This window comes from Lepidochelys kempii, chromosome 2 (genome assembly GCF_965140285.1).
Source record: "Lepidochelys kempii isolate rLepKem1 chromosome 2, rLepKem1.hap1, whole genome shotgun sequence".
NCBI lineage: Eukaryota > Metazoa > Chordata > Testudines > Cheloniidae > Lepidochelys > Lepidochelys kempii.
In genome coordinates this window covers 119,148,048-119,170,664 of record NC_136381.1, presented here as the reverse complement: position 1 = coordinate 119,170,664, position 22,617 = coordinate 119,148,048, and the positions used below count along the sequence as shown (strand labels likewise).

The 22,617-nt window shown below is 42.8% G+C and overlaps 2 protein-coding genes across 2 annotated transcripts in view; both read right to left on the bottom strand.

Annotated features, from left to right (window-relative positions):
* Nucleotides 1-8,862, bottom strand: part of PXDC1 (PX domain containing 1) — a 30,726-nt gene extending 21,864 nt beyond the window's left edge. The window contains exon 1 of the mRNA XM_073332169.2: nucleotides 7,945-8,862. Within this exon, the coding sequence (XP_073188270.1) occupies nucleotides 7,945-8,200 (256 nt within the window). The 5' untranslated portion in view covers nucleotides 8,201-8,862. The remainder of the gene's footprint in view (nucleotides 1-7,944) is intronic.
* The window catches only part of LOC140907042 (tubulin beta-2 chain), a 455,502-nt gene that overhangs the window by 364,236 nt on the left and 68,649 nt on the right, over nucleotides 1-22,617 (bottom strand). The gene's annotated exons all lie outside the window — the stretch shown is intronic.

Sequence of the window (22,617 nt, the reverse complement as noted above, 5' to 3'; positions counted from 1 at the left end):
CAGCAAGAGACTCGAGCGCTCCTCCCCACCTGCCGGGCATGCATTAGCAGCCTCAGAGAAAGATAAGACAGTCTACAGCTGTTATTTCCACCCCTCCTCCCCATTTCTGCACAGAATTATACAGGATCTGCAGGGATGACACAAGAACAAAGGGACATTCAAAGACATTAAAAGGTAGGAAATTCAAAACGGATAAAAGGCAATACATTTTCACACAAGAAGCAATTAAGCTGTGAAACTGATTGTCATAGGAAATAATTGAGGCCAAGAACATATCAAGATTTAAAAAAAAGGCAGGTGGGGCAGATTGGGAATTTATATGGATAACCAAAAATAGCCAGAGTTGTCATAATTAAAGATAATAAAAATGCTGGAAGGGATATTAAACTTCATGCTTCAGGGTTTAAAATAATCTCTAATTTTAGAGATCAGGATGAAACCTATGTGGAGGGCAGATTATCCCACACTGGCCTACTGCAGATTTTTTACACCATCCACTGAAGCAGCTGGTTCTAGCCACTGTTGCAGACAGGATCCTGGACTAAATGGACAGCTAGTCTGATTCAGCGTGGGAAATCCTATCAGGGGTTCTCGCAACAAATTTTTGGTGGCCTCACAATGCGGCCACCACCTCTCACTGTGGCCACACTTACACTTTCCCCCTAAAATACTTAATTAACTTTAGGAAAAACAATTAAATATGCACAAATTCACATCCAAATCATTGTAATGTATATTTGTAGGATTTTTTTGGCAGACTCAGTAACAAAAATAATGTGGTCTCCCCTTTCGCCCCCCCTTCCCATCCAGGGCATAGAGGGTCCTGGGGCTTGCTGTGAATACTTGTATATTTGTTAATATCACAGCACACTTAGTAGCTACCTGGGAGGCTATGAAAAGTGATAAGTGATATTAATAAACATACAAGTATCACTTTTCACAGATAGCTAGTAAGTCTGCTGTGAAAAGTGATATTTGCATGTTTGTTAATATCACTTTTCTCAGCAAGACCCAGGACCCATTAAGCCCTGGGTGGGGAGGCCAAAGGGGGAGGCAGCAGGGGCCAGAGGCGATGGTGGTCAAGGACTCCCTTGCTCCTGCAGCATTGTACCCCACCTCTCTCCAGAGGCGGTGCAGGGTGGCGCATCCAGGAGCAACAAGGAGGGAGGGGGAGGGGCCGATGCATCCCCTCTTCCCCGTCACCACCCAGGAGGCTGTTGTGGCTGCACAAAAAGACCCTGGTGGCTGCATGCAGCCACGATGGCTGCATTTGCGAAACTGGCTGCATTTGAGAAATGTTGTCCTATGTTCTTATGAGAGCAGCACCTCCCCTGTGACACCTAGTCTTCAGTTCTGCCACGCTATCCCTGCAGGGGCCCGTGGATGGTGTCACAAAGGAGGCACTCTTCCCCACTATTCTCAGGGGGCTGGGGAAATCCACACACGTAGGGTTCAGTCCATGCATTAATTCTGGAGAAAATAATCCAGGTTTTAGAGATCACCTCTGCGCTCCAAGGGTTTCATTTTCATGTGATGTCACCAACATTGCTCATTCTGGGCATGTTTATTGGGGAGGAGCTGGCAAGCTGTGCTGGGAGCTGGATGTTGGCAGTATGAAAAAAAACATTGTTTTAAATTGGTTACATTCTGAACAGAGCTCTTGTCTGGGGGCATTAGGGCCAGATTTGTAAAGGTATTTAGCATTATGCAGTGATAGTTAGGTCCTTAGTGAGATTTTCAAAATTTTCATCTTTAGGCAGATAAATACCTGTAAAAATCTGGGCCTTTGTGCACAAATTGAATCCTGATACAAGAGGTTTCTTATTTTAAGATCTATAGCTCAGACTATGCAGAGGTAAGTTACAGCACCTACCAGTATTCCTTTCAAACAACAGCCTGACAAATTCCCCAAAACAGGAATTGAAGAGTAAAAAAGTTTTTTTTTTTGTTTCATTCTGTATTTAACATAACTGTTTATGCACACATGTAGAGCCCAAGGAGGTTAAAGGCAGAGAAGTCTGGTCTCTCAACTCATTGGCTTTTTACATACATTCATACCAACATTATCATTATTATGATAGTGCCTACAAACACCAGTCTAGGTGCTCAGGACTTCACTGTCACAAGCAAAGAGAATAGCCCCAGCCCCAGTGATCTTGCAGACAGGGTGTCAGATAAGATACTTGGTATAAGACAGAACACAAAAGACAAAATGAAGTGAGGAAAACTGACCGAAGGAAGAGGAAATGAAAGGAACACGGCATTAAAGGAAGGAAGGAAAATGGCATTAAAATGGAAGTCTCTGCTATCACTCTTAGCACTGAATTCATACAAACTCAGAAACTCAGCATGGAACATGGACCAAAAAACCCCCAAACTGACAAATTTTATTAATTCATCATGTACTCCAGATTTTTGGATGGCTTTATTATGAAAGTAGCAAGTTTTATTAATCTTATAACATTACAGATGAACCATTAATTTTTGCCATCACTGGACCATGCTGTTGAATGTTTTGGTGAACATCAGCTGGTTTCAATGGATTTACGTATAACCAAGTAAAACTTGTTTCAGAGTAACAGCCGTGTTAATCTGTATCCGCAAAAAGAAAAGGAGGACTTGGGTCACCTTAGAGACTAACCAATTTATTTGAGCATAAGCTTTCGTGAGCTACAGCTCATTTCATCAGATGTAAAGGAGACTGAGAAGAAAATGAAAAAATGTGTCCTTTCACTGAAGGTCCTTAGCAATAGTATGCAACCAATGCCATCCTGAAAGAGCTGAATCTAAAGGCCATTAAGGCAAATAAAAAAACTGAATTTCAGTTGGACTACATTGCTAGAAGCCTGAAAATGGAAATCTGTTCCCTTTTGTCCACCAGACTGAACGAACTCTGTTAATGAACTATTGACATTGTCAACAGTGACATGGGGCACAATAGATGCAGTGTATTTATCCGTATTGTCACAGTACTGTAACAGCTGCTGTCTTTGGAAACTGCTAAATTGCCTCTGTAGAGCTCCCTTCACACATACATTAAACTCCCAGATGGTCTTGTAAACAGTGTATAAGAGAGCACACATTACCCATAACCTATTGTGTTCAGAAAGTGCAGCAAAATGTGACAGTCTGCTAGTGTGTGTAATCCAGATCATGCAGCCCTCAGTCTTTCCTGGTGCACTGCTGATGTGACACAGAAGCAGCTGAGAGGAACAGCCGTGTTAGTCTGTATTCGCAAAAAGAAAAGGAGTACTTGTGGCACCTTAGAGACTAACCAATTTATTTGAGCATGAGCTTTCGTGAGCTACAGCACGAAAGCTCATGCTCAAATAAATTGGTTAGTCTCTAAGGTGCCACAAGTACTCCTTTTCTAGAAGCAGCTGAGCATCTCTTTTCCATTCACTCCTGCTTTTGGCCTGATGTAACAGGGAAGGAAGGCAGAGATGATCCAGCATGAAACAGAAGTTCTGTGTCAGGAGATAATGTGGAGGACGATGGGAGAGCTCTGATATGCCACAGCTAATTAATTATCAGTGACACCAACATTCTTGTGAAGGACAGAGAAACACGTGAGGAGGAAGAGAGGAAACAGAAAGTAGGCCAAGCAAAGTGAGACATGAGGGGGATAAACAGCCTGGGAAAGACTGACGAAGAAAGGAAGAGAAAAATCCGACTAGATAGGGCAGGGGTGGGGGAGGAAGCAGCCGGAAGAGAAGCAATCTGAAAAGAGAAATACAGCAGAACAGCCCTATGAGACAGAAGAGACTGTGTGTATTCAGAGTGTGTGTGATTCTCTATGTTTTTTAATCTAATTACCCTGTAAGGTATCTACCATCCTGAGTTTACAGAGGTGATTCCTTTACTTCTATTTACTTCTATTTCTATTAAAAGTCTTCTTGTAAGAAAACTGAATGCTTTTTCATTGTTCTCAGATCCAAGGGTTTGGGTCTGTGGTCACCTATGCAAATTGGTGAGGATTTTTACTAAACCTTTCCCAGGAAGTGGGGTGCAAGGGTTGGGAGGATTTTGGGGGGAAAGATGTGTCCAAACTATGTTTCCCAGTAAACCCAGTTAGAGTTTGGTGGTGGCAGTGGATATTCCAAGGATAAAATTAATTTGTACCTTGGGGAAGTTTTAACCCAAGCTGGTAAAAGTAAGCTTAGGAGGTTTTCATGCAGGTCCCCACATCTATACCCTAGAGTTCAGAGTAGGGGAGGAACCTTGACAACATGTAAAAAACTTCAGAAGGCAAAACACTGAGCTTTGGTCTACACTTCAAATTTGTGTCAGTACAACTATCTTGCTCAGGTGTGTGGATTTTCCTGTCAATATAGCTACTGCCTCTTGAGGAAATGGAGTACCTATGCCGATATAAGTAGCAACTTCACTAAGCACTGCAGCAGCTCCACCTTTGCTGCTGCAAATCTGTAAGTGTAAACAGGCCCTGAGCTGCAGAACTCTAATCTCAAACAAGCCACAATCAGCTTGCAATCCCCTCTTAAAGATTTCAAATATGTATTTCTTCAGTATTCTCTCCACCTCTTTTTTTAGTATTCCTAGAGCAACAGTAGCCAACATGGGTCTGTTTTTTTTCCCATTACCTTATTTTTGCATAAGCATCATTAATGCTGTGCAGTTCTGGAAATAGTGGATTGGGAGGGGGATTCACTAAAATTTGCTGGTACTGTGCAAAAAGGAACATACCAGCACAGAATGTTAGCTTTGTTTTGAACCCACAAGTAATTACAGTCCCACAAAAGGAGTGGTCTACCATCTCTTTCTAAAACTTCTGCAACTGAAAAGTGGAAAAAAATTTTAGCCTACAAAATTAATAACCATTTTTAAGATCAAACTACTTTAGCTCAAATTTTAGGTGTCTGCTTCTTGAAAATATCCCTTGACTTTCATACAACGTAATTTGACAAAATGTATATAAATGATAGGATAATCTAATTCTTCTGATGCTACTTAAATGTACCTATGGTAACCAAAAGTACTTCCCGTTCCTGCTATGCAATGCAAATTTGACTCACAATGCTTTCACTGCTTCCATAAAGATTAAAGATGCAAATAATACTCTGCCTGACACTTTTGGAAAAGCTAGGATCAACAGTATATCTGACTCAGTGCTAATGCCTAGAAACTGTGTGACTTTCTACTGGGTGAAATATATTGAAAATTATGGAAAAATGTGATTCTTCTTTAAAATGCTACATGCAGAAACCTGAGATCCAAAAAGTGTATCTAAAATGGGGTCATACCCCCTATCTGTACCAAATATATTATAAAATCCCCTGCTTATATCCAAAGCATCATTTAGTTAAAGAAGATTTGACTGTATGTGTGGCCAAATGTGCACAAGTCCTGATGAATAAATATGAAATACAGACTGTACAGAGAAATGCAGTGATACTTCATTACCGCAAAGTCATTTTTCACAGAATTTCATTTTAAGAAGTGGGTTCACTATAACTGGAATTATCAGCTACATACTACAAATACTCAGAAACAATTCAGGACTTTGATTTTATCACATTCCCATGTTTCACTGTTAGGGTTACCATATCTGAACATTTAAAAAAGAGGACATTCTGGGCGGTGGGGGGTGGGACTATTTGCTTGCACCCCCGCCCCCCGGGCCCACCCCAACTCCACCCCTTCCCCGCCCCCATTCCAACCCCTACCCCAAAATCCCCGCCCCAACTCCGCCCCCTCCCCGCCCCACTGGACCCCTTCCCCCAAATCCCCGCCCCCGCCCTGCCTCCTCCCCTGAGCGCACCACGTTCCCCCTCCTCCCTCCCAGCTTCACAAAACAACTGTTAACTGGGAGCTAGGGGGAAAAGCGGGCACTCTCTCAAGTGATCAACATTCACTCTTTCTTGAATGATCAACTCTTCTTTGGGGAAAAATAATAATGGCAAAATCCCGGACGTTTTTAGATATTTAAAAATTCCTCCCGGACGGCAATTTAAAAACCAAAAAGCCAGACATGTCCAGGAAAATACAGACATATGGTAATCCTATTCACTGTAAGTAGTTTCCATCATTAGCCAAAGAAAGTACAGTTCTTGAGATTTAAAAGATCTTAACCCCCAAATCATAGAATTGTCAGCATTAAAAATAATGTAGGGAGATAGAAGCTCTCAATGACTGTGGTATTAGGGCTTAATTCTTCCACCCCCTCCTCATGCATATCATTCACTGTGGAAGCCTACTGAAATAAGGGTGACAATTTATATGGGAAAGATTGCTCACAGAAGTGAGGGCTGCAGGACCCAGGCCTTGCACAGGAATTAAATCTGATGTGCTAAAGAGGTTTACTCTTCCCTTACTATTCATCAGTTATAGTTCATGCTATATGGGATGACCAAGGAGGGGCATCAGTATTCCAGTGCGAGTGAAAAAGCACAAACGGGGCCTCTGAAACATGTAATTAAGGCCTAATATTTTGCAAGAGTGATCACTGATTTGGAGGGCCTCACTTGATACCTGATTTTTAGAGGTGCTGAGCACTCACAGCTCCAGCTCTAGTCAGTAGGGCCTATAGGTGCTCAGCACCACTGAAAATCGGGCCCAAAGTACGTTAAGTTGAGTACCCAAATCAGTAGGCCTTAGAATTGGCAGCCAGCTCAAGGGTTTTCAGATTTTACACAGCAAGGTTCCCCACTTGACTGCAGGGGGCACTCAGTGCCTAGACTGTCAGGTAGCATTCCTTCCTCCCTCAGTGTTAGCTGAGAAAGGATGAGGAGGGAAAACAAGATGAACTAAAATGAGCAACTCTACATTTTCAGAAACAGAAAGAGAAGCGATTTCCCATGAACCTAGGATATAGCACAGGAATCAGGGAAGTGGGGGGGAGAAGAATATATTCCAGATATTTTTAACAGGACAAAATGACAACACAAATAGATGGAGACCTGCCTGGCAGGAGTAAAGAAAGCAGGAGACTTGACTGACTGACAGAGCCTGCAAGACATATTTCACTTTGAATTACTCTAGAAAAAATATTTTTTACCACCTTAGCTTGGGGAAAACTCTGTGATGCTACCTCCAACCGCAAGGACCATGTCTTTTCTCACACAGGTCAGAATCAGAAGTAACCCCATTGAAGTCAGTAGAACTACACTGGTACAAAGGAGCAGAGAATCAACCCTCAGAATTTAACTCTCCATCACCCTGCACTGGGGCTCAGCATAGGATGGTTAAAGAGAGACAGCAGCAGCAAACTTCCATGTTCTCATGGGAAAATATACACAAAGTCTGGACTTTTCCCTCTATTATTAGCCCTGTAAGTCTGCTCTATGGACTGTGCTTACAAATGGGAAATACACATTTGCTCACTTTTCAACACCAGTGCTTCCCCATCCCACTCCCCCCCCCGCCGAAAAGCCCCCGCATCCCTCAAAGTGTCTTGGGCAAGGGTGGGAGGTGTTAAATCAGTGTGGATGGAGCAGTAAACATAGATTATGTCAATTAGGATCACTTGGACCCAGAGCGGGATGGGACAGGGTTCTAAGAACTCTCTCTACAATGACGTCCACAGGGTGCATCCGAATTTGGGACTTGTGCGTATGATGACTGAGTTCGGTTTCCCAGCAATCCGGGCCAAACCTCTGGCGCAGATTCTCTCCACTGCCTTGTCTGAAGGGTCACCAGTCTGACTGAGCCAAGCGGTATTTCACAGGCACGGTACAAGGCTGTAACTTACACAGTGGAGAATCCAGCCCGTTAGCTGGCGTTTAACCCTTTCCTCCCCACCTCAGTTCTGCCGCCCTTCAATCGCTCCGCGAAAGCCACTCAAACCCACACAGCCAACAACAGAGCCTGACTCTCCCCAGCAACTGAGTTACCTCTCCCCACCCTCTCCAGGGTGTGTACCCACATACGCCCCGAGCCAGGAGCAGGGTCTTAGGCAATAGGAAGGAAGCCAGAAGCTGCCCAAACCTTGGAGCAGGGGGGACTGTGACAGCTCGGGGCGATCCTCCGGGAAGGAGTCCAGCAGCCTCCTGAAGAGGCGGCCCAGGTCCGAGTAGCTCCGGTGCAAGTAGAGAACGTTCCTGTCCGACCACTCGGTGCGGATCTCGAAGAACTCCTCCTCGTCCCCGCGCCGACTGATGATGAGTCTCCGGATGCCGTTCACCCAGCAGCCCCTCACGTACATGTTCACCAGAGAGGTGCCCTCAAACACGGCCGAGGCCATCCTGCCGCTGCCCGCACATACCCCGGCGGGGAGCAGCCTCCTCCAGCTGCTGGGGAACCGACGGGTGGCTGGGGGGAGGGTTGCAAATCAAGGGGGGGTGGGGGGTGCGATCCGCAAAAAGCACGGGTTGAGTCTCCTCCTGCGCTGGAGGGAGGTCCCAGCCCTGCCCTCTTCCCGCTGCAGCTGTGCTGCGTGTCACACGCCCGGCGGGCAGCGGCTCGGCGCGGGGACCCCGACGGGCAGGAACTTTTCCCGACTTCCTTGCACTTTGCAGGGCGCCGGGGTAACGACACAAACAGCTCCCTCTGGCTCCCAGCTTGGCCAAGGGGGGCAGCGCCCTTTGCAGCCCGATCCCGGGCACTCCCTGCGCACTCAGCTCTGGCTTCGCCCGGGCCCTTTCCCCACGCAGCAGATCGAGGAGGCCCCTCCAGGCAGACACCCACCCCCTGTGCCTCCGGCCGACTCCTCCGCGCCCCGGGACTCAGCCTCCGCTCCCCCGGCCTTGGCTTCCTCTCTCCGGATCCCGCGGGGGATGGACAGCGGGGGCGGGATGCTTCCCGCCCGCTTCCCTGGGGATGGCTGGTCGGAGGCTCCCGTCGGCTGGCTCCTCTGGGGCAGCGGAGGAGTTTTGTCCCTCCCGCGGCCCTGCAGCAGGCAGAGGCTGAAGCCCCCCCCCCCCCCCGCTGCCTTCTCTCGCAAAGGGACTCGAGGGCAGGGTTATTGCAACGCGATCGCCCCGCCTGGGCGGCTGCTCTGCGCGCTCCGGCCGGGGCAGCTCCCCCCTGCTCGGTGGCGCTGCTGATCCCGGCTCGCTGGGGAGGGGTCAGTGCAAAGCCCCGGCCAGCGGAGCCTCCTCCTGAGCTGCGCTTGCCAGGCTCCCCCTCCGCAGCAGCAGCAGCGGAGAGCCCGTAGCCAGCCCCCGCCCCATCCTCAGCGCCGAGCAGGGTCCCAGCCGAGGGACAGGGGCCTGCGCCTCGGGGTGATCTCACAGACAGCCACGGAGCGGACGAGGAATTTCTCTCCCTCTCTCCCACTGCCCCGAGAAGTTTTTCTTACAGCCCCAGCGGCTGGGAAGAGACCGCTCTCCCCAGCCCCAGCCCCAGGCTCTGGCTGCTGCATTAGCTTCCAGCCTGCACGTGGTTTAAAAGGCAGAACCCGCTGCTCTGGTGAGCTGCCTTTCGCAGCGGGAGTGCCGGCGGCTCTGGAGATGAGTGCCTGCCACATCGAGCCTCCCCCTCCCACGCAAGATTAGCTACAGCAGGACCTGCACTCGTGGCGTGTTACTGAGGAAAGGGCGAGACTAGAAGCACATACGTGGTTCGGGATTACAGAGGCAAAGCAGGGGGAAACCTAGCAAGCTCGCTGGTGCTTTCCACCAATCTGGCCTTACCTCTTTGCCCCCGAGGGCCAGCAGCACCCCTGACTGAGCCTGCAAAAGCATTGCGCGCGTTCTTGCCAACATACAGTACAATTTGCTTCACCCCCACCCTAAGCAGATCTCATTCAGGAAGAATCAATGCTGGGGCTATTCCATCCCACTGGATAGCTGGGAGACTGTAAGGTCTATCAGGCAAGAGACCTATCTGCCAAAACTAGAGAGGTGTCTATGATAAGGGAGAGGGGTGTGTGTGTTTGTTGTTCTAGTTGTTTGAAACACCTGTGAATCTGAATAGTAAGTGGTACTTCCCAGACCCATAGTAAATAAAGGCACAAAACCAGAAGTGTTTGGTTGGGGGTACCTGCACCTCGATGAAGAATTTTTGGTCTTTGGCAAGGGAGTTCTGCTTGCTTACAGCTCACCAGCTCTGACAGAGCAGAAGTGCAGTTAGGGAAGGGTGGGCACTTTCCCTGGACCCTACAGTGGCAAGGAGAGAGGTGCTTTCTTTGGAAGACCTAAGGTTCCCACATTAACTTGCTACTGTACTCAGTAGCACATTTAGAGCTGGTTTGCTGATGTGATAAACTCCTAAGGTTCCTCAGACCAGGATTGCAGCCAACAGACCAACAGCTGAGGATGCAAGGGGAGGGCAGATACAAGGAGTTACCAGAGCTGTGGAACAGAAACCTATAGGAATGGAGGGATAGCTACTCTGAGGGCATTGCAGCTGAATCAGCGTGGGTGGGATGGTTGTGTAGCTTTTTCATATGAAAGGTACTGCAGATTGCATTGTTGTTTACCTTTATTGCAGATATTGCTGAATTTTAAAACCCTTTAAATAAAGAACGGGTGAAAAAGATGGTTGACACTTTGTAAACTAGATGAAGCCTTGAGTAAGCAAAACCCTCTCAATTTTAAACTTGTTGGTAGGAATTGCTGATAAGTCACTACATCATTCTGATGCTTCAAGACACACAACAGAAGAATTTTAATCCTTTTCCCAGGGACACACACACAAACTGCCCACACTCTATTGACTCAACTTCTTTATCAGTACAGCTGCGTTGAATCCATTTTAAAGCACAAGAGAACATCAGAGAAAAAAGCAAACCACAACTGAACCATATTTCCCCAAGTTGCTTTTTATTCAAGATTATATTGATTTTTTAAAAAATCTGGACTAATAATACCCAAATTCCTTAAGATTGAACTGGATCCTGCCCCAGTCAAATTAAATTGCCAACAAACTGACCTCCATAAAAAAGCAGGATTGGGCCTAAGTCTCACAAATAGAAGTAAACCAGATAAGCAATTCAGCAATCTACATACACATTTCACACATTGCTACCACAGCAGACAGTGCAGTGTGTGGTAAAGGCCCACCCACTTCTCCTTGGCTCACCACAAAAAGATTCTGTTATCACTGACAGACAAGACCTCTCTTCTGTATTTGTTATTAGCTGTTAGGAATAGTCAATGTGTTTTCAAGGAAAAGGGATTGATGTGAACTTTTTTAGTGAGGGAAGAACTTAACACAGTTCTTTTTGTTGAAAGAGGGCTTTTGTCATCTCTTCTCTTGTTCCAGTACATGGTGGTCTCCCAAGTTCTTCAATGTAAAAACAAAACAAGAAGAGAAGGCATTTTATTTTCTAATAGTCGCTGTGGTAACCCAAGGGGAAAAAAAAAAAACTCAGCACATATCCTAAGGAAGTGAAGGCAACTGTGCATCACACTCATTTTTAAGATGTCAGCCTTGTGTTGTTTCTAAATATAGCAGCCGAAGCACTTTTTGAACACTATTTGTTTAATTGTATTTTTTTCATTACAATACTGACTGTGACTGATTTTTGCCCATTGCTGTGTTCTCCCAACTCTTGCTGAAATCAACTTGAAGGAGCCCGGTACCATACAGACTGAAATTCTCTTATATTTCAGGCCTGGTGCTGAGTGTCCTCATTCCTATGGGGCATTCAGCATCTCACAGGTTTGAGCCCTTTTGATTTTTCATTTGTACAATTCACTTTTCTCTCCTTCAGTTACACAGCCCCACCCCCTCCCTCTCCTTCCCAGTTTAATTAAAGTGCTCAAAGCAATTGAGAACATACATTTTACAAGAAAACTTGTGTGCATGTTACTGCCTGCTTATGAAAAATGATCCAATGCCAAAAATTTCAAACTTAGATTCCTAAAGTTAAGTCACATTTAGGCATATATATTATATACAAATACATCTTATTTTTAGAAGTGCTGAAAATGGGATTACTTGCATGCCTAAAATTAACTATGTATATAACTATATGCAGGATCAGCCCCTTACACCTCCAGTGAGTGATTATATAGTATTGTACCAGAAAAGTTATTTAATTCACTAAATATTAGAGCTGTCAAGCAATAAAAAAAATTCACTGCAATTAATCATGCTTAAAAAAATTAATCGCGATTAATCGCACTGTTAAGCGATAATAGAATACCATTTGTTTAAATATTTCTGAATGTTTTCTACATTTTCAAATATATTGATTTCAATTACAACACAGAATACAAAGTGAACAGTGCTCACTTTATAATTATTTTTATTACAAGTATTTGCACTGTAAAAAAACAAAAGAAATAGTATTTTTCAATTCACCTAATGCAAGTACTGTAGTGAAATCTCTTGATCATGAAAGTTGAACTTACAAATGTAGAATTATGTGCAAAAAATGCATTTAAAAATAAAACAATGTAAAATATTAGAGCCTGTAAGTCCACTCAGTCCTACTTCTTGTTCAGCCAATCACTCAAACAAGTTTGTTTACATTTGTAGGAGACACTGCTACTCGATTCTTGATTACAATGTCACCTGAAAGTGAGAACAGGCAGTTCTCATGGCACTGTTGTAGCCGGTGTCGCAAGGTATTTATGTGCCAGATGCACTAAAGATTCATATGTCCCTTCATGGTTCAACCACGTGTCCATGCTGATGACGGGTTCTGCTCAATAACAACCCAAAGCAGTGCTTGGACTGATGCATGTTCATTTTCATTATCTGAGAGTCAGATGCCACCAGCAAAAGGTTGATTTTCTTTTTTGGTGGTTCGTGTTCTGTAGTTTCTGCATCAGAATGTTACTCCTTTAAGATTTTTGAAAGCATGCTCCACACCTCATCCCTCTCAGATTTTGGAACGCGCTTCAGATTCTTACACCTTGGGTCAAGTGCTGTAGCTATCTTTAGAAATCTCACATTGGTACCTTCTTTGCACTTCGTCAAATCTGCTGTGAAAGTGTTCTTAAAATCAATAATATGTGCTGCGTCATCATCCAAGATTGCTATAACATGAAATATATGGCAGAATGCAGGCAAAATAGAGCAGGGTCATACAATTCTCCCCCTCGGTCACAAATTTAATTAATGCATTATTTTTTTAACAAGTGTCATCAGCATGGAAGCATGTCCTCTGGAATGGTGGCCGAAGCATGAAGGGGCATACAAATGTTTAGGTTATCTGGCATGTAAAGACCTTGAAATGCCAGCTACAAAAGTGCCATGCAAATGCTTGTTCTCACTTTCTGGTGACATTGTAAATAAGAAAAGGGCAGCATTATCTCCTATAAAGGTAAACAAACTTGTTTGTCTTAGCAGTTGGCTGAACAGGAAGAAGGACTGAGTGGACTTGTAGGCTCTGAAGTTTTACATTATTTTGTTTTTGAGTGCAGTTATGTAACAAAAAAAATCTACATGCATTTCATGACAAAGAGATTGCACTACAGTACTTGTATGAGGTGAATTGAAAAATGCTATTTCTTTTATCATTTTTACAGTGCAAATATTTATAATAATAATAATATAATATACACTTTGATTTCAATTACAATACAGAATACAATATATATGAAAATGTAGAAAAACATCCAAAATACTTAATACATTTCAATTGGTATTCTATTGTTCAACAGTGCGATTAAAACTGCAATTAATCGCGATTCATTTTTTTAAACGCGATTCATTTTTTTGAGTTAATTGCGTGAGTTAGCTGCATTTAATTGACAGCCCTACTAAATATAAAAGAGACATGACTTAAGTATAAACTGTGGTGCAGCTTTAAAATGGAATTGATTGTTTCTTTCAATGAAAGATTACTTCATAATAATCAAATGTTGTTTGCATCCATAAAAATTTAGTGGAAAAATGCTCTCACACAAAAAAATTATTTGCAGTAGAACAGCAGTATGTCTAGGAGGAAAATAGGTTGGCACCTTGGGCCATAAAATTGATTTGCAATAAACAAGTATAACCACAAGGGATATGCATCTTGCAAATGAAAATTGTTCCATTTGTTTTTTCACACTTTTGTTTTCTACTATTAAATTTGCACGGATAGTACACGTTTAAAAAAGTAGATAGAGGGTGGTTATTTGCATTCATTTAGTTCATTTATATGCAGCATAATCACAGTCAGTGGAGAAACATCTATGACACAGTGGAGAGTTGGAAATATGTATCTGATTTTTTTTTAAAGGAAGGGCCTTTATTAAGATACATTTTTATCCCTTTCCTGGTAAGTGGCTTTTTATATGAATTGTGTAGGATGGTTATTATCCATACTTAAGGGAGGAGAGATTGTTTTGGTGGCACATAGATATCTTAGCAAATAAAGATGCCATGTGAGTGTGTATTTTACGCTATGAGGTTTTTGAAGTGATCTGATTGTCTTGTTACAATCGTATTTCTTAAATGCATGCTGGCTCCCAGCCACTTAAATTCTTTAGATTTGTGCCTCAGAGTTTTTCAGCCTAGCAAACCATAACTTTCACTAACACGTGATATTAAAGAAAGGAATGCTTTCCAGCAGGAATGAAATCAGCTAAAAATACATACACAGTGCCTACAGTCTGTTTCTCTGCTTGCTGAAATAACCCAAACCCTATAAAGCCTACCTTTGTGGAAAACTGACCTTCAGTTCTTAGACTGAAGCACACACAACAATTAATGTACATAAGGTGTCGATCTCAGAACTCTGTTCTATAGTATTATTGTGACCTGTTCCATAATAGCATCATAATGAGTGCAATAAAGACACAAATAGAGGAGAGATGGAGGGTTCTACAATAAGAGATAACATACAAATTTTTATTTTATCTTCTTTTGCCATCTTCCTTCTTTTCTCTAAAGTGCAGCAAGTGTTAAACACTTTGAAATCCAGGTTACCAACAGGATGAAACTTGTTCATGCAAATATTTGATGAATACAATGTTCACTATAATAAACAGTTCAACAACACTCTAGTGATAAACCAAAAGGGGAAATTAACATCTTTATTTCTCGTCATAAACACAATGACCTGGTTTTAACAGGTTTTCACAGGAAGCGCAGTCTGTTGGAGAGAAGTTGGAGTCCATTGCTACTATGAGAATTCTGAGAGCAGGTTGTTCTCCTGCCTTATATCTGGAGTATGTACCAGTGGCTGGGCAATGGGACTTGGACTCAGGAGGCCTTGGTTCTAATCCTGGTACTGTTGCTGGGTGACCTCGGACATGTAATTTCACTACTTTGTGCCTCAGTTTCCTCATCTTGTAAAATGGGGATAATGATACTTCTCTTTCTTTGTTAAACACTTGGAAAGCCAAGAGATAAATGTCAATGAATAGCTGTTGCAATTACCACTAAATAACAGAAATAATTAAAAAATTTAAAGGAAAAAAAAAGAAGAAACTGACCTGATGATGCAGCAACCCAGGCCCGTGAGGTCACCTGACAGGAGATATTTAGCACCTTGTAGATTCCTCCCTAAAGTAACAAGATGGCCAGTCCAGATACCATGGATGAAGAACCAGGTGGAATTTACAGGCTTGGGCTGGCTGGGTTTTTAAATGGAAGAGGTAAAAGACTTAGAGGGGAAAGCTAGCTGCTGGTTGCGTTGTTTTGCTCTTTTGCCAGTGGTATTGGAATAAATGAACTGTATTCTATTTCTCCTGTTGAAGAATCCCAACCAGGCATTTGCAAAGCAGTGGGGGAGGAAACTTTATTCACTTACGTAGAAAGTAAAGAGAAGATAATGAGGTTTAAACAGCATCCCAGGCCCTGCTAACACCTGCAGACAACGTGGAGTGGGGTCTCCCATTCAATTCTTCCTTGTTAGATCCCTCCTATTAGAACTCATTTGCATCTGTAATTCACAGTAACTCCTCATCTTGTAGTCTTCAGGGAATTATTATTCCCAAGACAAGATCTTCCCTCTGAAACATTTTGGTGGAAGGCAGCCCTGGATTAAATGGGCTAGTGACTAAAATATCCTTTCATTCTACTAAAGGGTGGTCCGTGTGCTTGAGGGATGAATGCACAGCCAGAGCTCTGTTGGAATTCTGTATTCTTGCTGTGTTCTCCTATCACCCCGGCTCTGATCCTGTGAGATGCTGAGTGCCCTTAACTCCCACTGAAGTCAATGGGAGTGGAGGGCATGCCGTACCTAGGCAGCACTGGACTATTCATAATATAAATGTTGCACACTTTATAGCATGTTTTCTGGGTAAAAACTGGTTGAAAGTTTCCCTCAGCATTGACACTGAATTTGATTTAACAGCAGAGCCTGAAATTCTTTCCATTAAAAAATGTATTGTAAATGCTCAAGGATCTGTAACCACGTTTGAAAGCTAGATATATTCATGCCAAAGGGTAAGCTAGCTTCATCTAGCTAAAGAACATGGCTAGTTGAAACAATTTTACCCTTTATTAGCCCATACGAAAAAGGTTGTATACTAAGTATATCTTTAATGTGTTTCAGGCATAGTATAGTAAAGTATAGTAGAAATGTATTAAATCAACCTGCAGTATACTAAAAATATGAATGTAAAAATACGAAAGATGGAATGGAGATAAATTATTCAGGTTTTCAGCCTAATATCTATTAATTTGGACACAAAGATATATGTGCTAAAATTAAGCACAGTTTATAGTTATTTCTTTTGTGGCCTAATAATAACAACCTGTTATGTGGCACTTTTTTTCAGTAGATCTCGAAGAGCTTTACAAAGGCAGACAAGTATTCTGATTTTAAGCTAGGGAGGATGATGCACAGACCAGTGAAGTGATTTGTCTAAGATTCCACAAGAAAGAGCAGCTTGAATGTAAATTGAAATCTCTTCGCTATTTGGCAAGTAGCATTTTATAAAATTTAAAATCTTATTGTTTCAGAAGGGAAACTACATTATTAATACCTGAAATTACTAAAATCAGTGTATGTGCAACTGTATTATATGCCTACCCTAAAGAAGAATTCATCTATCAATGTGGTTTATCGACTTTGAGATTCAAAAGCTGCTTTAATTTCCGTCTAATTTTTCCTTTTCTAAGTCTAAGCTAATATACTACAACTTGGAAGGTTAATGATTGCTCTGTGGGTCATTTTGGGGCTAATGATGTTGAAATTGAAATAAATGTAATCTTTGCTCTCCCTCCACTACATTAGGCCCAGGATTAGCCTCTCTCTTTTAGGCCCTGATCCTGCAAAATGTTCAGCACTCTGGCCAAATACTTAAGCACATGCTTAACTTAAGCAAGTGCCTACATGCTTTGCTGGATCAGGATCAGACTGCTCAACATCTTGCAAGATGAAGCCCTTAAGTATCTGCACAGACCAAGAAAGCATTTCACAAAATGCAGACCCCATGCACCCAAAACGCCCATTAAAATTAAGGGGAGCCTTGGATCTGAAAGAAATGCAGGATGGAATCCTTGGAGTGAAAAGCAATGGCTACCAAATTGTATTGATGTGCATAACTGCATCTGCAATGTGTGTCTAGTCTACATTTACTACTTCAGCTACATCAAGTCAAAACAAGCATAGATGAGTTGATATGTCTGCATAGCTTAATTACAGATGTAAACAATGACTGCCATGACAGACGCTAGAGCAATAAGCTAAGTAAATACATGAGGTATTTCAGTATAATTGTAATATACAACAGCACTACAGTATCAGGAATTAAGTTTGAGCCCATCATACCCTTGGTCGTTCAGTCGGTGCATGACAACCGAGTTGTCCGCTTTTATGAAACTCCCTCCACCTCCAGGATGAGCCACAGTCTCCCCCATTTTTAGTTATATGGGTTTCAAAGCAGAGACTTTTAGCGGCGAACAGGGTTCCAAGCCATGCTTTTGTTTTGGAGGTTCCTGAGAGTATAGCTGCTAAAGGATCAGGGTGGGCGTTCCATTACTTCTACTTCCTTCCCCCAAAGCACACACCTACTGTTGATGTTCTTATGTAGTTTTATAGTCCCTTTCATGCCCTAGGAAGCCTTTCTGGGTTGGGGGAGGAGGGAATGAGTGAGCTACAAATGAAGTATGAATAATACACAGAGCTATTTTCCTTTTTCTTCTGTATTGATAAGTGTTCTATTTTTCTAACTCTTCCCAGGAGCAAGACAGAAACCATTCCCCACCCCCTCCTTTTTTTTCCCCCCTTCCAGAAAGGGGCTTGTAGTGAATCTCTGTTGTTACCTATTATGCTCTATTCCTCTGTGCTATTTAGCATCACTGCTGTGTGCATGCATGCATGTGAGTAGTTCTTTCATGGTATGAGTATAGACATTTCTTTTGGGGCTCTTTTAAGTCAATTACTATGTTTCTTTTATTAAGTTTTTTTTTCCAGGAGCCTGCCATACAGTTAAAGGAGTATAATATTTTGGTCTCTAATGTTCCCTTCCACCCCTTATTGTCATATATATATTGTGACAAAGTTCCTGCGCTACCTTGGTGGGTCTTGCACTTATTGGCAGATTTGCTCACCTTGGAGCTTCACGGCAGCCCTCAGCTTGGCCATTTTTCTGAATTCACAGTCCAGGTCAACTCGTCCTGGAGTTGGGAGGATTTGGGGGGAACCCGGGCCCGCCCTCTACTCTGGGTTCCAGCCCAGGGCCCTGTGGAATGCAGCTGTCTAGAGTGCCTCCTGGAACAACTGTGCGACAGCCACAACTCCCTGGACTACTTCCCCATGGCCTCCTCCCACCCCTTCTTTATCCTCATCATAGGATCTTCCTCCTGGTGTCTGACAATGCTTGTACACCTCAGCCCTCCAACAGTCGCGTTCTCACTCTCAGCTCCTCACACGCACACCACAAACTGAAGTGAGCTCCTTTTTAAAACCCAGGTGCCCTGATTAGCCTGCCTTAATTGATTCCAGCAACTTCTTGATTGGCTGCAGGTGTTCTAATCAGCCTGTCTTAATTGTCTCCAGAAGGTTCCTGATTGATCTGGAACCTTCCCTGTTATCTTACCCAGGGAAAAGGGACCTACGTAGCCTGGGGCTAATATATCTGCCTTTTATTACGCTCCTGTAGCTATCTGGCCTGAGCCTGTCACAATATGAAAAAAGCCATGACAGATCATGTAATATCTTTTTGTTTATTCACATGGGGCAAGATCTTGTGAGGTGCTGAGCACTCATGTACCACTGAGTTTCTGTATCATGCATTTGTTATGAAACTAATAAAACACCTAAAACCTATTAGGGAATGCCGGGTGGATGCTCATTTGACCAGTAGAAAGCTACTGCTTGTTTCCTTATGTGAAGCCAAGTACGTTACTTCAACCAAGGGTTTAATTTGTGCCATAACTGAACACTACATAAGGCCATTAAAAGATCTTGGATAACTAAGTGAGCAATACACAGTGGTTGCAATGCAGCTGAGCCTTGGAAGAAGACAGTTTTCCCCATAGCTAATTTTTAAAAAGCCTTAGGGGCCTGGCCCTATAGCTGTTCCATGCATGAACCTTAACAGGATTCAGCCCTTAGTTTACTTTAAAGACACTAGCACCTACCACCTGTGGGAGTTGAATCACAGTATCTGCAGATTCTAACCCTTGTTTTTCTTTTGATTTTCCTTTTTACAAGTTTCTATAGATTTGACTCATGCATTACATGTGATCATACCTGGTACATGTGAAGGTGGACTGCACAATTTGCCCTGTGGCTTCTTCTTTATTCTGAATTCCTCTTAGACAGCCACTCCCTAGAAATGGCAATTGCAAGACATGTTGATTCGGAGGTTTGTGTCTACAGTAGGGTTTTTTCCATAGCACTTAACCGCTGTTTCTCCAGTTTTAGAGCTGCACTTGTGGTACCCACAGTGATACATGCTGATATAGATAGGACTCCAGACATTCACCAGCATTTTAGATACTCTGTCATCTAACCCTACTCAGTTCTGATCTACACAACACAGTAGTTAAAATGCCTTGTCTACACAAGCTAACTCTCCATTGCTGCGAGTGATGGGGTTCAACCAGAGGTAGCAACAGAGGGAAATTTTAGGGGAAAAAAAGTCTGAGTGTACAATTTGGCACACTGGAAAATGAGGGACTCTCTCTCTTTCTGCCCTCCACAAGAAGCCATATTTAATATGGTTCATACTAATACATTTTGAATAATATGGACCTGATTTTCAACTCACTTACGCTAGTGTTATGTTAGTATAACTCTGCTTCTATTTCACTGGAGTTATTTTCTCCGTTCACACTAGTGCAAAGAAGAGAAGAATCTGGCCCTATCTGCCTAGCTATCTACATATGGCATAACAATTTTACAACTGCATTTAAAGATGTGCTCCGTAATGGATCTCTAAGTTGTAATATGACTGGACTGGCTTTAGAGGTAGGCAAACAGCATTAGCATTAACTGTGCTTTAAAATGATTATTCAGCCCATACGATTAAGGAAATAGAAAGCATCTTGTAGAAACCCTCCAGTCACACTGTGCACCAGAGAAAGGAGTAGGCACAATCTGGCCCCAAGTTAGACCAATTAAAAAGACTGTAGTGACCACAGACATCACGTGGGTCCACAGCTGGGTCCTTTCCCCATAGGCAAGACTAAAGTACATTATACCATGGGACCCTGATCAATAAATGTTGCAGTAGAAGTGGGCTCATGATGTTACTAAGTAGCATCACAGGCTGAAGTGGTTGATTGCTGCTGCACAAAGATGCTGTTACTCAAGGTTTGCTATTTTGTTTTTTACGTAATAAATATTGTATTTATGGCCCCATTACTAGCTTGTCCAGAACCATCACTCTACAAGCCTAATCCAGTCAGCAACCAATGACAATCACCTCTTTTGCTTCTGTGAAATTCAGGTTAGACAAGTCATATTGTCAGTAATTATTAGTATGATTAGTTTCCAGTAGCAGCCACAATATGCTCATTATTCAATGTCAATGATTGATGCTCCTATTTAATACAATTCAGTACCACGTGTACGTCTTCCTTGAATTCCCTTTACTCAAAGAAACGCTGCGGGGTAGTCTAGGTACCAAATTTATGTTTTGTTTCAAAAAAAACCACCATAGCTTTTTCAAAGAACTAATAGTAACATTTTCATTAAAATATATTCTTTGAGTCTAATTATTTCCCTCCAGTGTTTGCCACCCAAACACTGCAGCAGCATCCTAGTGCATGAGAACCCCCCAAATGAAACTGACCTGAAACTATAAACAAAAGAGAAGGTGAACTATTCCAGAGGGTCCTGAATGATGTTGCTGTGTGACCTCTCCCATGGAGAGCAGCATTTCCAACAATGTGCAATGGCCATTGCCATTCAGATTGCAGCATGGGTGGTGAACCAACGCTGCCTTTTCTCCGACCTCTGTCTCAGAACATTCCCTGTGAGGCTGGTGGCCTGTCTGCAGTGGGGACTTTTGCACCAGTGTAGCTATGCTGATGTAGTTTCACCAGTGCAAATCCCCGTAGTTTTGTGCATGCATGTAAAGCCAGGCTTCAGTGGGATTACTCACAGGTTTAAAGCAAAGCATGTGCGTAAGTACTTGCAGGATCATCAGAACCTTAGGGTGAAATCCTGGCTTCACTGAAGTCACTGGGAGTTCTGCCACTGACTTCAATGGAGCCAGGATTTCACCTTTCGTCTTTTCCTTTCCAAAGCTGAGGTGGGAAGGAAAGATAGAACCAGCAGTGCAGATGAAAAAGAGAAAGATAAGAGGGCTGGGGTGGGTGTAAATGAAATGGAAGGAGTGACAATTAAAAGCTTATAAAGCATGTCAGCTTTGTTTGTTTATTTAAATGCACAGTGAAACAATTCTAGGGCCTTTCAGTCTTCAGTTCTGAAAGGAAACATGAAGCACAGTTCAACTGGCAAGAAATATAGGCTGCCTGCTTGTGGAGACCCAGTCAGGTCATGGGATTTAGGATTGAAGATGATTGAGAACAGAGCATGCCTCCACCTGTCTCAGCAAGTGGTAATGGCTGGGTGGAGGGGCAGAGTGCTCATTTTTTGTTTTTGCAGCAACCTTATTTATTAGTGCTACATTCTGAAGGGAAGCAAATTAAGCTATTGAGTGACTTTTCTGTTTAGACTGGACAGATTCCTGTTTTGTGTTCTGAAAATTACCTTCGAATTAGTCAAGAATGTATGCATTTGATAGTCAGCTTCTTGTAACACAGCAATCTGACTAAAACAAGCGAGATACTTTAACTTCTTTTGTTCCACAATTTCCATTTAACCTCCCCCCCCACCTCCTCCCCCTCGAAGTAATTCCACAGTTTCCTGTCAAAAAGATCCAACCTAAATCCCAGGAGACTTCTTCCTTCTTGTCTGGAACAAAACCGAAGACAACAAGGGTTGGCTAGAGTCAAAGCTGTATCTGAAAATTGTTAAAATGCATGTTTGTGTTGTACTATGCTACTGAGAAGTTTCAACACATAATAATAGCACATAACTATAGCATGCTAGTGTATTAGTTATTCGAAGTGCTGTAAGAACAGCAACTAATTAATCATTTACCTCCTCTGCAGAGTGTCACAAGAACTCTCTTTTTTAAGAACAGATGAACAAAATGGGCTACAGAGAGGTTAAAAGATTTACCAGAGTCCGCACAGCAAATAAGTGTCAGCCATGACTAGAAATCAAGAACCAATTATTCTCAGTATCATTATTTTTAACCTTAATGTCAGTTCCAAGGAGTAAAGATGGGATAAGGACCCTGGGGAAGGAAGGGGGGAATTGACCATAGGTTTCTAGATTTTTAGTAATGTTAAGTCATAATAATCAGT